This window comes from Mustela lutreola, chromosome 4 (genome assembly GCF_030435805.1).
Source record: "Mustela lutreola isolate mMusLut2 chromosome 4, mMusLut2.pri, whole genome shotgun sequence".
Taxonomy (NCBI): domain Eukaryota; kingdom Metazoa; phylum Chordata; class Mammalia; order Carnivora; family Mustelidae; genus Mustela; species Mustela lutreola.
Window position 1 is genome coordinate 30,064,393 of NC_081293.1, and position 15,594 is coordinate 30,079,986.

Sequence of the window (15,594 nt, forward strand, 5' to 3'; positions counted from 1 at the left end):
CTTTCCGCTAATATCTGGCCTCTGGATATATCCTCTTCCAGGATACAATCTGTGCATCTCCTGTTTAAATAATTTCCCATATGCTTTCTGGTCCTATTTAACCTCCATGGCTTTCAAACAATTAAATAGGTAAAAAGGGGAAAAGAGCATTACATATTTTCAAAGAAATGGTCTGTATTCAAGGTCATACATTCAAAATGGGAAACGGTCAGATTTGGCTAGAAACTAAAGAATGAGAAGGAGAGGTAGAACAGCAGGGGTGTCCAGAATCCTTTTCTTTCTTAGTACCCTTCCACCCTCAACCATTGCATAGATCACTCGCTATTCTGAGATCCAAGTATCAGCCCAAGGAAGGCCTGGGGAGACCTGCCTACTATCAACTGAAATGGCTGACCTAGAGAATCCCACTGATTTACAATACTGTTTCCTACTTGCCAGGGTTAAGTTACTCTTCCCCACTTAGGTCTGAAATGATAGGTCATCATTATCTGCTTCCTCTTCCAAAAATTTAGAAGCTAAAAAACAATTTCTTATTTCTCACCATTCTGTGGGTCAGGAATTTGGGCAGGGCTCTGCTGGGTCATTCTTCTGCCCCACAGGACATCACCTGCTGTCACTCATTTGGCTGCATTCAGCTGTAGGCTGGGCTGGGCTGGGCTGGGCTGGACAACCCACGATGTCCCCATGCACGTGTCTGGTGCCTAGGTGATCTTCCACATGGTCTCTCCATGGGGCTAGACTGGGCTTTCTCAGAGCATGGTTTTCTCAAGGTAGTCACATTTCTTACCTAGTGAGCAGCTTTCCCCGGAGACAGGAGGAGCTGGCAGGCCTTGTAAAGGCTAGGCCCTGAACTGTCTCAACATCACTTCCACCTGTCATATTCTACAGTTGAGGCAAGTCACAAAGCCAGCCCAGATTCAAGGGGAAGAGAAAGGGATTCCGCTTCTTGATGGGTGAAGTAATATGTGCTTACAAAGAAGAAAGAAAATGGTGGCAGCCATCTTTGGAGGCCATCTACCACACCCCACTTAACCCCTTCACTCACTTAAAGGGCACATGCATTTGCTCATTTCTTAGCCTTAGGTAAACCCCCATACATGGGACCCTGTTCTCATCCTGGGCAACTCTTCTCAATCTCTTTTATTCCCCCCGGCACATTATTTTGCCTCACAGTCCCTATCCTAAGACCTGACATCTTCCTTACATTCTACCTATACTCACCCTCAAGTACTGGTTTCAGAAAACTGTATATTCCCAAGTGCGGACCCCAAATTAATTTTTACTAAAATTTAATCTAATTTTGTTCTAATAATGATTACTTAGAACATGTAACATACCCACCATAGGAGGCTGATGATCCTTTATTAAAGATTTATTTATTTACTTTAGATAGTATGTGAGAGCATGGGGGGTGAGGGGCAGAGGGAGAGAGAATCCCAAGCAGACTCCATGCTGAGCACAGAGCCTGTCACGGGGCTCAATCTCACAACCCTCAGGTCACAATCCTGGGATCACAACCTGAGCCAAAACCAAATCAGACAGTTAACCAACTGCCCCCCAGGTGTCCTGAGGCTGACAATCATTTCAGTCCTTAGAAATCTTTTTCTGCAAAGAGCCAGATGGTAAATATTATCAACTTTGGAGCCATACAGTCTGTTGTGTAGGAAAAGCAGCCGTAGATAATACATAAATGAATAAATATGTCTGTGTCTCAATAAAACTTTATTTACAAAAATAGGTAGCAGGCCATATTTGGCCCAAAGTCCATAGGTCTGCTGATCCCTGCTTTAGCTTAAGTGACAAGTACATCTTTCAGTTTATTTTTTCTAATGATTAGCTGTTTGACTTTCAGAAAGTGACTTTTCTCTGAAAGTCACTTTTTTTATCTCTAAAATAAGGATACTGTGAAAAAAAAAAAAAAAAACAAGAATAAAATAGTCCCTTATGCCCATAGTTGTGAAAATGCCATACATCTTGAAAACTCTTTTAAAAAGGAAATGCCCAAGATGGCCACAGGGTGGGTTGTTTCTCTGTGATGATATCCCAGAGTCCTATGAGTACTTCTCTGACTTTGTGTCCTTCCAAGAGTCTCTCTGTTTGTCTTGGTATGTGTGTGTATCCCCTTTCCACATGCGTCTATCTGGCCATTCTCTTTACCTACGTTTATGTGTGTGGCTTTCTCTCTGTGCTCGGGGTCCACTGTTCCTCCGTTTTCATTGGTGTGCATTCCTTAGTGTCTCTATCTTGTTTCTTTGTGTCTGGATACATCTGTCTCTTCTTCCTATCCTGCCTCTCTCCCTTGACTATAATGTTGAATAGCCATCTATTTTTCATTCTTTCCCTTTTTGACTGGGAAAAAAAAAAAGTTTCCTAGCCTTAATTTTTAAAATAGATATAGCATATTTTATATATTCAAATCTTTAAATTTTCCATTTACCTATGATGAGTTACTTAGCATAATATCTAATATTCAGTAGGTACCCAATAATTATTATGTCCTTTGATCTGGCTTCCCTTTGTGTTACTGCCTAAGTGACCTTTCTTTCCCGCATGGGTCAATGATTCTCAGCAGGAAAAAAGGTAGATCCTCTGTATCTATCTATGACACTTTATTGTTCTCTCTGATCCTCACCCAGGGCGCCAGCCCTCGGCCTCCTCTTTGTCATGATGGTGTCTGTGCCTGTCTTTCGGGAACTAATGAAGGTGCAGGATCAAAGTTAATTTTTTGCTCGGCCGTTCCATGATGACCCTGTGCCTTCCACAGGCTCCTTCTCTTTTGTTCATCCTGCAAGTATTTAGTGAGCGCTCGCTATGTACTCAGTCCTGGGGAGACAGGCGTGAACAATGCAGACAGTAGTCTGTGCCCTCATGGAACTTATGATCTGCTGGGAGAAGGGAGCAGAAAATAAGTACCTGAACAAGAGAAGGACAGTGGAGGCAGTGATTGGGATACCGACCAGGGGACGATCTCTCTCCATCAAAAGAAATGAAATCTTGCCATTTGTGACAACATGGATGGAACTAGAGCGTATCATGCTTAGCGAAATAAGTCAAGCGGAGAAAGACAACTATCATATGATCTCTCTGATATGAGGAAGTGGTGATGCAACATGGGGGCTTAAGTGGGTACGAGAAGAATAAATGAAAGAAGATGGGATTGGGAGGGAGACAAACCATAAGTGACTCTTAATCTCACAAAACAAACTGAGAGTTGCTGGGGGGAGGGGGTCTGAGATACTTTCAAGACAGGACCTAGAGTGGAAGTAGGAGCCAACCTGGGACAAAGCAGGAGGGAGCTGGAGGGAGAGCGTCCTCATCAGACAGAGCAGCCCTGCAAGAGGGCACGGGGTGGGGCTGCACCTGCTGGAATGCTGGGAGCTGGGAGGACACCAGTGTGGTTGGAGGAGGTCGGCGAGCTGACAGCACACTGAGCCAGGCTCCCAGGTCGGGGGCAGTACGGGCTCATTCCAACCTGAGGGGAAGCCTCCCATGGGTTTTGGGCAGGAGAGGGGCTGATCTGGTTTATGTGTTTAAAAGATGACTCTGGCTATAGTGTGGGGGGCTTAGATTTCAGGAGCTGGTGAGGAAGCCGGCAGGAGACTCTCCAAAGATGGTGACAGCAGGGAAGGAAAGAAGAGAAGGCCTTTGTGATATTTTAGGAGGTAGAAATGGCAGGATTGGCAGATGAATGAGATGTGAAGACAAGGAGGTGGGGGAACCAAGGCTGGTGCTGGGTTTCAGACTTCGGTACTCAGGTGTCCATTGCCAGGAGGAGGGGGGCTGAGCCATTCTCATCCCATTTTGGGCATGAGAATTGGGGATGGACATTCCATCAGAGATGAGTGTAGAGTGTGCAAGGGGAGACATCAAGCAGGCAGGCAGATATAGGAGTCTATATTCGGACTGGGGACTTGGGTTGGGGATAGAAATTTGGGAGTTGTCAGTCATGGGAATGGATTATCCCCTGGTGCAAGGGGACAGAGAGAAGGAGAAGGGGACCCAGGAAAAGGACTGGAGACTCCACCATGAAGAGGGCAGAGCAAGGAGGAAGAAACTACCCAAAGGAAAAGGAGAGGGAATCAGAGAGAAGGGCCCCAGAGGGCAGGATGCATCCTCAAAGCCAAGAGGACAGAGTGTTTTAACAGGGACCCATGCAGTGGGAGCCCAGATTGTGAGCCAGTGTGCCAGAAACTGCTGGAGGCTGGGGGGAAGGGGGGCAGAAAACCTGTCCCTGGTTTTCTGAAAACCTGAAAGCCCCCTATGGCAGTAACAAAGGTAGCTTTGCTGGAGTTGGTGGGAATGTGGATCGGGGTAGGGTGAATGGGCGGTGAGAGAGTGGAGACAGCCTGGGAAGACAAGTCTTCTAGAAGACTTTATGAAGGGCTTTAAATAAAGAAACATACCCATAGAGGATGAGAGATCAAGGGTGGGATCTTTGGGATAAGAAATACTAGAGTGTGTTTGGAAACTCTCAGAATGATCACTGGAGAGTGAGAGATTGGGCCTCAGCTGTTGTGTTACCTTTCACAATGATGAGAAGTTATCATTGTGTAACTCTTCACAGTTTACCAAGTGTCATCACACCCACTGTCTCAGCCTCATGGCCAGGCTATGAGGTATGTGGCAGCCCTGAGTTAGAGGCGAGGCACTCCGTGACAAGCTCAAGGTCACAGCCGGGAAGGGGCGGGGCCAGACCCCTGTGCCCACACTGTGCTCTGGGCCCCTCCCCGTCCACAGCAGTCCTGTCCCAGGGGTACTGGCACCGGACTGGGATGACGCTCACACAGCTGGTTTCTGGAAGAAACCAACAATCTCTGGCAGGTGTCAGAGAGAGGAAACGTGACCTTTCACATCCCTCACGTCCAGGCCCCCAGGCTTATCCAACCCCCCCAGACTTATCAGCATGGGGGCTATCACACAGAGGGACTGTGATAGGGTTAGTGACTGTGGCTAACCTCTGGACCACAGTTTCCTTTTCTAGAAAATGCCTCATCTACCCTCTTTCTGTGGGGCTCAGGTGAGCCAAAGCATCTGATAGTGCTTTCAAGAAGCACAGCCCTCTGGGACCATGGTGTCTTGTGAGGAACAGCAGGGATGGCAGCAACCAGAAGATCCAGAGGCTGGAAGGACTAGTGTGTGGCACCCAAGGTGGTTTCTGTCCCTGGGGGCTGGAGCAAGCTGCTGATGGTGCTGGAACCCAAGTGTTCTGTCTCCCCTGCCCAGACACGTCCACGGTTCATGCTGTGCCCTCGACTCGCAGCCCTCAGCTATGCTGTTCGTCAAGGCATCCAAGGCGCGACCTTCCATTGCCGGGTGCTGACTCAGCTCCCGATGAGCTCTGTTTCCACCCCCCACACACACTGTGGGTGCCAGAAGGCGCCCGGCCAGTTGCTCAGCATTCCCCAAAATTCACGGGCTCTGCATCTCGGTGACGAAGGAGAGGGCCAAGTTGGATCCATTTCAGGAAAGCAAGAAGTGATTTCTCTCAAAGACCTTGGAGAGGTCTTTCCACCCACCCCATCCCCACCCCCAAAGCATTCTCAGCCAGGACAGCCAGAGGCCGGCAGCTGAACGTCACTCAGGATGTACACGCTTAGGTTAAAACAAAGGAAGAAGGCCAGGACTAATGGATGGACATTGAGGCTGGGTTCCTTAGGAGAGTCTGGCAAGCCAGTGTTCCCTAGAGGTCAGAGGAGGCCTTCAGACATTCATGGCCATACTGCTGGAGGTTGACCTTGGGTACAGCGCTTTCTCTAGGTCAAAAGGCAATGGGAAGAAACCAACTGTGTAATACCTAAGCCCTATGACTCAGACATGGACTTTGAGGCTTCATTCATTCAGTCATTCACCAAGTATTTATTGAGCCCCTAGTGTGTGCCAGGAACTGTTCTAGCCCCGGGGAACAAAACAGACAAAAAGTTCTGCACTCGTGGAGCTGATACTCCAGTGGGATCAGACAGAGAAGCGAGAGTTAAACACGAAGACAGAGAATTGTCAGCTGCTTGTAAAAGCTTTGCAGGGAGAGAGCAGGGATGAGGGATAAGGAGCACGGGGAGGGGGTGGTGTTTGCAGGTTTCAGGAATGTGTCCAGGCAGGCCTTGCTGAGAAGCAACAATGGCGCCGGGACCTGAACTTGGTGACAGAGGGAGACAGCCAAGTGGGTATCTGGAGGAAATGCATTCTGGGCAGAGAAAACAGCAAGTGCAAAGTCCCTGAGGCAAGGACGTGCCTGGGCTTCAGTGCAGCAAGGAGGCTGTGCGGCTGTGGGAGAATGAGACAGAAGAGATGAGGACAGTTGCGCGCATTTTAATCTTTCATATTGCATTCCTTTGAGAAGGAGATCCAGCAGGTCCACGTACAGACTTTAGATGTGTTCGCAATCTCCCATCTGAGATGCTCACTTGACACCCTTGTTTAAATGCTGGGACTCTGTCGGGAGAGTCATCTCAAACCTCAGCAAGAAGGCCTCTGCGCCTCCATGGCTCATTTGCCCAGAAAGAGCCTGGGTCCCAGTGCTAGCACCTGACCCCTAATTTGGGGAAGTGCATTCACTCTCTCCGCCTCATTTTACCCCAACACTGCTTTTCAGTTACCTCATCTGCAAAACGGTTTAACAATACAGCCTCCCCTGCCTACCCTTCTTGCTTATTAGATTTAAATTAGCGAGATTATAAATAAGAAAGTGTTCTGACATTGAAATGCGCAAGGGAGAGGTAGGGGGTGGTCCTTTCCTTCTCGAAGCCTGTGGCAAAGCTGCCCGTCTCCCCGCGCCACACTGCTTTCATATTGCGTCCCACGTGGGCCCAGCTGACTCTTGCTTTGAGTGAGTCTATAGCTGATTCAGGGACACTCACCAAACACCCAGCGACCCCTGAGCCGAGGCTGTCGGGGGTCCCCCCAGAATGCCCCAAGGCTGAATTGCCCCACACTTGACCTGTCTGGGAGGATTCTAAGCCCCACTGTGGGATGGGAGGCACCAGGCGAGCCCAGCTGCTCCTCCTCAACACCCCCTCCTTGCTCCTCCTCCAGGTACAACGGCCCCAACCTGGTTCTGAAGTATGACCGGACCCAGAAGCGACTGGTGAACATTGCAGTGGATGAGCGCAGCTCCCCCTACTATGCCCTGCGGGACCGGCAGGGGAACGCTATTGGGGTCACAGCCTGTGACATTGATGGGGATGGCCGTGAGGAGATCTACTTCCTCAACACCAATAATGCCTTCTCAGGTAAGGAGCTGGGGCCTCGGGCCCCTTCCTGCTTCCCACACCAGCTGGGGGAGGAGGGGGGAGAGCCATCCTCAGGTTATTCTATCACAGGCTCCCCCAGGCATAGGTAGGACCCCGCTGCCTCCCGGAGCTCTCTGTGTCCCAGTAGAGACCCCCGAGAGGATCCCTGGCCTCCCTCAGACTTCCTGTCATCTTCATCTCCCAATCTGAGCAGCCCCCCAGCTCCGGTCTTCCTAACCCCTTCCCCCCACCCCCCCACTGCTCCTGCCATGGCTCTGCCACTCAGCCCTTCTCACTGGACAGCCCTTCTCCCAGCCCCTGGAATCGCCCTCCATGCTGCTTCTAGGGGACCTTCCAAAATGCTTTGAAAGGGCCCCCCACCACTTTTAGCTGAGCTCATTTATTCACTCCACAAATTCCTGCTGAGCACCTACTCCCTTCCAGACTAGAGACACTAGCTGCTGGGGAAACAACTTGGAAGCAGACAGACCTTGAGGTCCTAGAGCCTTTCCCGGCCTAGGGTGTCTCAGCCGACTTACCTGGGGGGTCTGGTGTGAATGCGCATTCGGACACAGCAGGTCCTGGTGCTGCCCAAGATCCTGCAATGCTCACACGCCCTCATGCTGGAATGCTGTTGATGGTCCAGGGACCACCCAGGGATGGCTGAGGGACACTGATGCCAGAAGGCTGAGTGACAGTAAGGGTAACGGTAGTGGCTAACTTAAGTATGCCAGGCCTGGATCTGAGCCCTTCACACGAATCGTCCCACTGGAGCCTCAGAGCAGTGCACTTAGGCAGGTCCTGGCATCCTGCTTTCCGGCTGAGGAGACTGAGGCACAGAGTTCACGTGACTGGCACAAGGCCACACTACTTATAAGTCCCAGGGGTCCAACTCCAGATCCACCCTTTAATTAAGATACTCCATGGCCAGAGCGCCTGGGTGGCTCAGTCAGTTAAGCGTCTGCCTTTGGCTCAGGTTGTGACCCCAGGGTTCTGGGATCGAGTCCCGCATTGGGCTCCCTGCTCAGTGGGGAGTCTGCTTGTCCCTTCACCCCTCCCCCCTGCTTGTGCTTTCTCTCTCTCTCATAAAAATAATACTTAAAAAAAAAAAAGGATACTCCACGGCCTTACTCAATCCTATGTTCTCAGGCCCTAGAGGAGAGCCTGACTCATAGAGGGTGCTCAATGTTGCACATGTTGGGGGCTGTGTTCTTGGGTTAAAAATCCAGGTCATTCCCAGCCCCTGTCCACATTCTCGAGTCTGAGCTCAGTGCCGTAGAACGAAGTCCACTCCCATGGAGCCAGAACATCTGCAAGGAAGTCTCAGGCCACGGTGTCCTCCTAAACCATGCAGAGCCTCATCTCCCTGAGGGGCCAGGTGGGACACGCATTGGCCTCTTCCAGATGGCGACAACCTCTTGGGTTGGTCTAGACAACACCCTGCAGTTCAGACCTGTGTATTTCTCAACCTGGACCCTTCTGATCTCCCAGAGGCAGAGGACTGCCTGGCTCTGGGGATCGCCTTCCCTGCCGCTTTCCCAACACACACCCACACGCACACACACTTTCCCTGAGCCCATAATGTTACACACACACACACACACACACACACACGCTTTCCCTGGGCCCATAATGTTGCCCCTATTGGTTTTTGAGGCCAGGTCAGGATCTACACCCGAGACTGCCCCTAATGTCGAGCCCCGCCAGTGGCATGAATGGCAGGGGAAGAGGTTGGGGCCTGTGCCAGGGGCAGGGGCAGGGGCAGGCGGGGCTGACTGGCTGACAGCCAGCCCTGTGCAGCCAAGAAACAATGAGCCACAGCCCCGAGTGGTGTTTTATGGGTTTTCATCTCATCTTGCCACCAAGTGAGGCCTGAGAGATAGTAATTATCCCTACACAAATATCAGGGCATGATTACCCAGCTGGATTTACTGCCCTCTCTCCAACTAAGCCAAGATTGGATTAGGACACAATTAATTGATGGGCTGATCAACCCTTTAAGTTGATCAAGGTCAGGAGGGGAGCAGCAGCAGGGGACAGCCGTGGAAGAGGTGAGTCTCCAGGAAGAGGCAGTAGGGCAGGGAAGCAGAAATAGGGAGAACTGTGGAAGAGGGGGTGGTGTTGAACATGGGCTTGGCCGGCAGGATGCCAGAGGAAGGGGACAGACTGTCCTCCCCACTCACCAGGCACCAAGCACCTGGGAGGAGAGGGTTCAGTGGCTCTGAGGCTGGAGACCTCCCACGCTTTTGGAGCGTTCCATTGCGAAGCCCAGAGCAGGGGTGCTCAGCCTGAGCTGCACATTGGAATCTCCTGGGGAGCTCTTAGCACTCCTAGTTCCCAAGGTGCACCCCAGTCCAGTCCAATCCAAACCTCTGGGGTGAAACCCAGCTATCAGACTATAATGCTTTCTAAGTGATTCCCAGGTGCTGTCAAAGTTGAACGGCAACCCACTCCCCCCACCAGTCATGTCAGCTCCCGGGTCAGCCTAGCCTCACCAAAGTTCCACTCAGTCATGAACCTATTCATTCACTGCACAAATATTGACTGAGCACCTACTGTGTGCCAGGCACTGAGGCTGCCCCCTGAATGAAACTGACAAAAACCCTGCCCTCCTGAAATTTACAGTGTCCCCAGTGCTGCCTTATAGATCTCTAGGTACCTGATTCTCACCATCTTGAAGCTCCTTGAAGGCACAATCTCTGTACTGGTGCCCCAGAGCCAGGTAGACCTTGAAGGTCCTAAGAGCACGATCTAAACTTGATAAGTAAATCCAGGAAGAACAGACAAGCCGTAATCCATCAGGCATGAGAGAAGTTTTGCCAACAAAGGGAGGACGAGGGGAGGCAGACAGCATGGACCACCCCCCCCCCCCACCAGAAGGTCCTGGGTGTCGGGGCACAAATGTTCATCTGGGAGAGGCTGGAGCAGGGCCCCCAGTGCTGGGGGTGACAGTGCCCAGAAGCCTCTGTTCCAGATGTGCACCTCCCAGTGACCTTCTATGGGTTGGAGGGATGTCTGTGGGTTTGAGTTAATTTTGCAGTTGAGTGATTCAATTGATTCATCGACAGTGGGCAGGGTGTGGAGCTGGGACATTTGTGCCATCTCAGCACTTCTTGGGGTCCAGCTGGCACAACGCTCAGCCGCTGCCACCCTGCCCACTGTGGGCAATCTGAGATCCCCTCCAGGAGCCCTGCCAGCCCATGCCTGCTCCTGGCATGTGCCTGGGGGCTCCTTCGGCCTGTGCTGGGGCATTGGAGGGACCTGCGGAAGAATGGCCCTGGCCTCTCCCTCAGCCAGCCTTTGGGATGTTGGAAAAGGGTTGAGACCCTACATCCTGGCAGTAGGAGTTAGTCTGTATGACCCTGAGATCTGCACCTTACTCACTGGGTGACCTCTCTCAGCCTCAACCCTATCATCTATAGAATATGAAAAATCATATCAACTTCATAAACTCAACTCCCTCCAGCAGCTCCGTAGACTATGCCCAGAGTCTCTGCCATGGCCTGCCGGACCCCTCCGTGATGTGAGCCCTAATGCCTTTCTGATTCGGTGCCTACACCCTTCCTCTTGCTCACTATATTCCCACCGGAGGCTTTCATGCTTGCTGTTCCCTCTGTCTGAAATGCCTTTCCCACCACTGTTCTCAGGACTCACTCCTTCCCTTCATTCAGGCTCATCCTCAGATGGGGTCTCACCTGAACACCTGAAAAACATAGCCGAATATCTCTTGATGGCCTTAATTTGCTCTATTTCCCTTCAAAGCACACGGCCCTACCTGAAAGTAGACTATATATTTGCTTGTGGTTCCTCTCTTCTGCTCTGCTAAGTCAGCCTCACAGGGATAAAAACTTAGTCTTGTTTGTCACTGTATCTCCAAGACCACGTAATGTCACTTAATAAACATTTAATACAGACATTTGAATGAATAACTGAGACACTGAACGAAAAGCACTTAACATAGTATCTAGGACTTAATAAGCACTCTCCAAATAGTAGCTGTTATAATCCGGCAATGTGACGAAAGCCAGATGTGCCCTGGACGGCAGTGTCAGGCCTCCCTCCTGGCCCATGGGAGAGAGACTCGAGGAGCAGAAACAAAAAAAAGACTATCCCGTAAAAAAGATACCACTCAGAAAAGGATACCAGGAGGGCCTGGGTCAAGGACTAAGAATTAGAAAACAAGAAGGAGGGAGGGACCAGAGGAAGATCAACCACGATCCCAAGAAGGCCTGGCCAACGAAACCAGCTTATAGCTTAACTGACATGGAAACTGACCAGCCAGTGTGGTTCAGGCAACACCTGACTTGGTGAAAACCAGGTGGGAGAGCACATAGGATGAAGGGGGACAAGAGGCTCGTTCCAACACCTCTCTCAACATCCAAGAATGCAGGACCTTCTGCAGCTCCCTCTCAGAGCCCATTCCTCTAGGGGTCCGGCGCTGCTCACCACAGCCAGTGAGCTTTGTGGCCCAAGCTCTCCAGCAACTCGAGACCCTGGGGTCATGGTCAGCAGGAACTGCGAGCCCCACCCCTTACATGACGTTCACTCCCTCCGTTCAACAGACAGTCACTGATAATCTGCTGCCTTCCATCCCCATACAGCTCTCTCCTTTTCTCCACTTACAGTAGCACACTCCGCTCGTACTGCTGCTCCTTGCTTGTTTCCTCCGACAGTTTCGGATATGATGTTACAGCCCCACGCAGACCGCTTGCTCTTTCTTGGGATGCTGTATCGTACTCCACTGGGTTGATTTGCCATTCACCGCACTGGTCATCTATTGATGAACACTGAGATGACTTATCAAGTGAATAAGCTTGTCTGGCATGCCATCGTCCACCATCTCAGGCGTGTCTGTAAGGGGCGTCGGGAGGAGGGAATTGCTGGGTCAGAGGACAGTCCTGTGACACTCGCATCGGCCCTGCTGCAAGCGAGCATCTCCTAACATTCTCATTGACACAGTGTGCCATCATTTTTTAAAATATTTGCCCATCTGATAGGAAAAAATTGGTATCGAAGTATAGTTTTAACTTTCATTTTTCTCAAAACGAGTGAGGCTGAGCATATTTTTATATATTCGAATCTCTTGTCTGCTCATTGCCTTTGCCCGGTTTTTCTATTGATTATTGGCCTTTTTCTTATTGATTTATAACACCTCTTTATAAATTAGGGAAACGAGCCCTCTGTCTGTAATGCATGTTGCAAACAGTTGCCTCTGGTTTGTCATTTGTGTTTTGTCTTTGTTCCTCATGGGCTTTGCAATGCAGAAAATTTTTATTTTTATGAACTTGGATTTATCATTCTTTTCTCTGATGGCTTCTGGGCTCCATGTCATCCTTAGGCTGTCGGCAGGGACTCCTGTACCCTGGTGGAGAGGAGGAGTCAGTCACTGTGCCAAAAAAGAAAGGCACTTGGGGACAGGTTGTACTCCCGGCCTCTGCCCACACCACAGGTGGGCCGTCTGCTCTGGAGAGCACACCTCTGGTCTAGCGGCTCCCTCGCCAGCCAGTCCAGCGATGCCCAGGCCCTCTACAACTCACTACTGGCAGCAGCACTGGCAACAGCTAGAAGCTCTTCAGAATGCGGACTCTCAGGGCCCTACTCCAGACCTACTGACCAGAATTTGCACTTCAGAATGCCCTTGGCTTCCTGTGTCTGGGAAAGCCTGAGCCACATGGTGCTGAGTCTCCAGCTTCTTTCCTAGTAGGCCTCCAGGTCCTCCTCATTCCCAGCCATACTTTCCTGGGATGCAACGTTCTGGTCTTCAGCTCCCCCAGCCTGGTGCCATTTGGGAAGACAAGCTCATGACCTGCTCAGCTTCCCCGCCCCCATCCCCACGGGGCTCCTTTTGCATGTGGGCCCATAAGAAGTAAGGATGGACGAGGCTGTCAACACACCATAAACTGGGACCCCAAAGGCCATTTTCTCAGTCCTAACACAGAACGAGTTTCCTTAGGAGCCAGGGACTAGACTGCCCTCTGCCAGCCCTCACTCGAGCTCTCTGACTTGAGGTGGGGGGGGGGGGGGGTTAGTGGCGGCGGGGGGCGGGCAGGGGAATGCTTTGCAGTCACACAGCAGTTTGAAGCTCAGCTTAGCCACCAGCTATGCAACCTCAAGCGAATGACTTAACCTGCAGAGTCCCAGTCTGTAAAATGACAAACCTGTCTTCCCGACACAACTCCAAAGACAACTAAATGAGCTAATGTGAATGAGGCACCTGGCAAGGGTTGGTCAGGTTTCCGCCTTCACCCAGGGATGGAAGGGGGAAGACTCGGGTCAGAAATTCTATCAGGGTCAGGGGGAGTCTGGCTCCCTTCTTTATTAAAATGCCCTTTGCCTGAACTAGTTCTTTCTTCCCCTGAAGCCATCACTGCTTCGTAAGCTTTCCATTGACTAGGTCTTGTAAAGCATATTACACTCTGTGTCAGTTTATACAGTTGCTTCCTGGAACGTGGCTCATTGAAGACCTGCGTTCCTGAATGCCCTGTCATTTCCTGGATGATGATGGGGGGGGGGGTGATGGTGGTGATGTGGTCATGATGATGGGGATAGTTATGATGGGGAAGATGAGGATGGTCATGATGATGTGATGGTGTCCTGATGATGGGGATGGTGAGGATGGTCATGATGATGTGATGCTGATGAAGATGGTGAGGTTGGTCATGATTTGGGGATGGTCATGATGGGGAAGGTGAGGATGGTCATGATGATGTGATGGTGGTCATGATGGTGAGGACAGTGATGGTGGTCATGATGATGGGGATGGTCATGATGGAGATGGTGAGGATGGTCATGATGATGGTAATGGTGGTGATGGGGATGGTGAGATTGGTCATGATGATGTGATGGTGATGAGGATGGTGAAGGTGGTCATGATGATATGATGGTGGTGATGGTGATGATGAGGAGGATATTGTTTTTATTATTTGTTGAACTTATCTTATGCCAGATACTGTTCTAAGTACTTCACATACATTATAGAATTTAATTCTCAAAACAGCCTGATGAATAGGTACCCATTCTCCTGGTCCCATTTCACAAATAAGAAAAGGACAAATCTGTGGCTTACCCAAGGTCAGCCTAGGCCAGGGGATGTTGCTGGCTCCCTCCTGACCCCTGCTGTTTGGCAGTAGTCTCTTTGCCTTATGAAGGAGTTTGGGGGCAGAGCCCTCTTCCCTGCCACACTTACTTGCTCACTCTTCTCTTTTTCACCTGTACCAGACCATAAGTCTAGTCATCTCCCCAAGATGGTGGCAACCCATGGGGAAAGAGGCACTAGAACCAATGATTCTCAGGAAGAGCCCTCTATGACCCCAGCTCACCCTTCCAGCAGTTACCCCTTGGAGGCAGAGCTTGGTGTGGAAGGGATGACAGGATAGTGAATTTAGGGCCATTTGCTTGATGGACACTCCTGCCCTTGGTGCAGAACCTTCCCCATTTGTCTGATGATTCTTCCATATCTGTCCCTTCTTTTCTTATGCCTGACTGCAGCTGCTTCCCCTCCGCCCCTACCCCAGACTTGCTGCCCTGTAAGCTGCTATCCTTCATGGCCAATGACCTCTTGGATATGTCTTCTCAGCCACTTTGTGACCCTGACAAATGCAAATGGTGTGAAGCCAAGCTCCTGCTCTCATGCCGAGCTGGCCCAGTGCCCCTACTTCAGTCTCTGTCCCATTCAACCCACTCAACCCCACTCAACCACCACCTCCAGCCTTCCTGCACCTGCCTCCTGCAGCCCCTGCTTCCTCCCACTCCTATCATCACAGAATTGGCCACCTTTTCTCCCTTGCTAGCCCACGCCTCTCTCCATTGCCAGGTTCATCTTCTGGAGACACCGTCTTCCCCAGATCAGAAACCGCCAAGGACCCCTTCTGCCCTCAGAATTAGTGGAGCAGAATTCTGCGTGGAGTTAGTGGGTTTCTCCTGCCCTGCATGTTTTTCCCCCTCAACCTCCACAAATTCTCCTCTCTGGGCAAACTGTGTGGCCTCTGTCTCTCTGTCTATGCCAAGTTTTAATAGACTGATGTCCCTGAAAGTCGCCAAGCGAGGGGTGAAAGATGCACAGAGTACAGCTAGGATCCTGGGCAACTGACTAACCTCTCTGCCCCCTCAATTTCTCCATCTGGGAGAAAGGTGCTGTACCATCTCTCAAGGTGGGTTTAGGGCAGATGGTGTTTATGAAAGAGAAGCTTCATGCAAAGCCTGGCCATACTAAGTGCTCTATACACAGGAGTCTTTGTTACTCGGACCCTTTAAGTCCAGGCTCAGGTGCCTCTCCATCACAAAGCCCTCCCTCATCACCGTAGCCCCTTCCATCCCGATGTCATGGCATCTCCAGGACGTATCATTCCATCCTGCCCCTCCGAGCTCT

At 50.8% G+C, this 15,594-nt stretch overlaps 1 protein-coding gene across 3 annotated transcripts in view; it reads left to right on the forward strand.

The window, feature by feature from the left end:
* Positions 1-15,594, forward strand: part of CRTAC1 (cartilage acidic protein 1) — a 135,126-nt gene that overhangs the window by 76,507 nt on the left and 43,025 nt on the right. For all 3 annotated transcript variants that reach the window (XM_059169258.1, XM_059169259.1, XM_059169257.1), the window contains exon 3: positions 7,030-7,226. In XM_059169258.1, the coding sequence (XP_059025241.1) occupies positions 7,030-7,226 (197 nt within the window). The remainder of the gene's footprint in view (positions 1-7,029; positions 7,227-15,594) is intronic.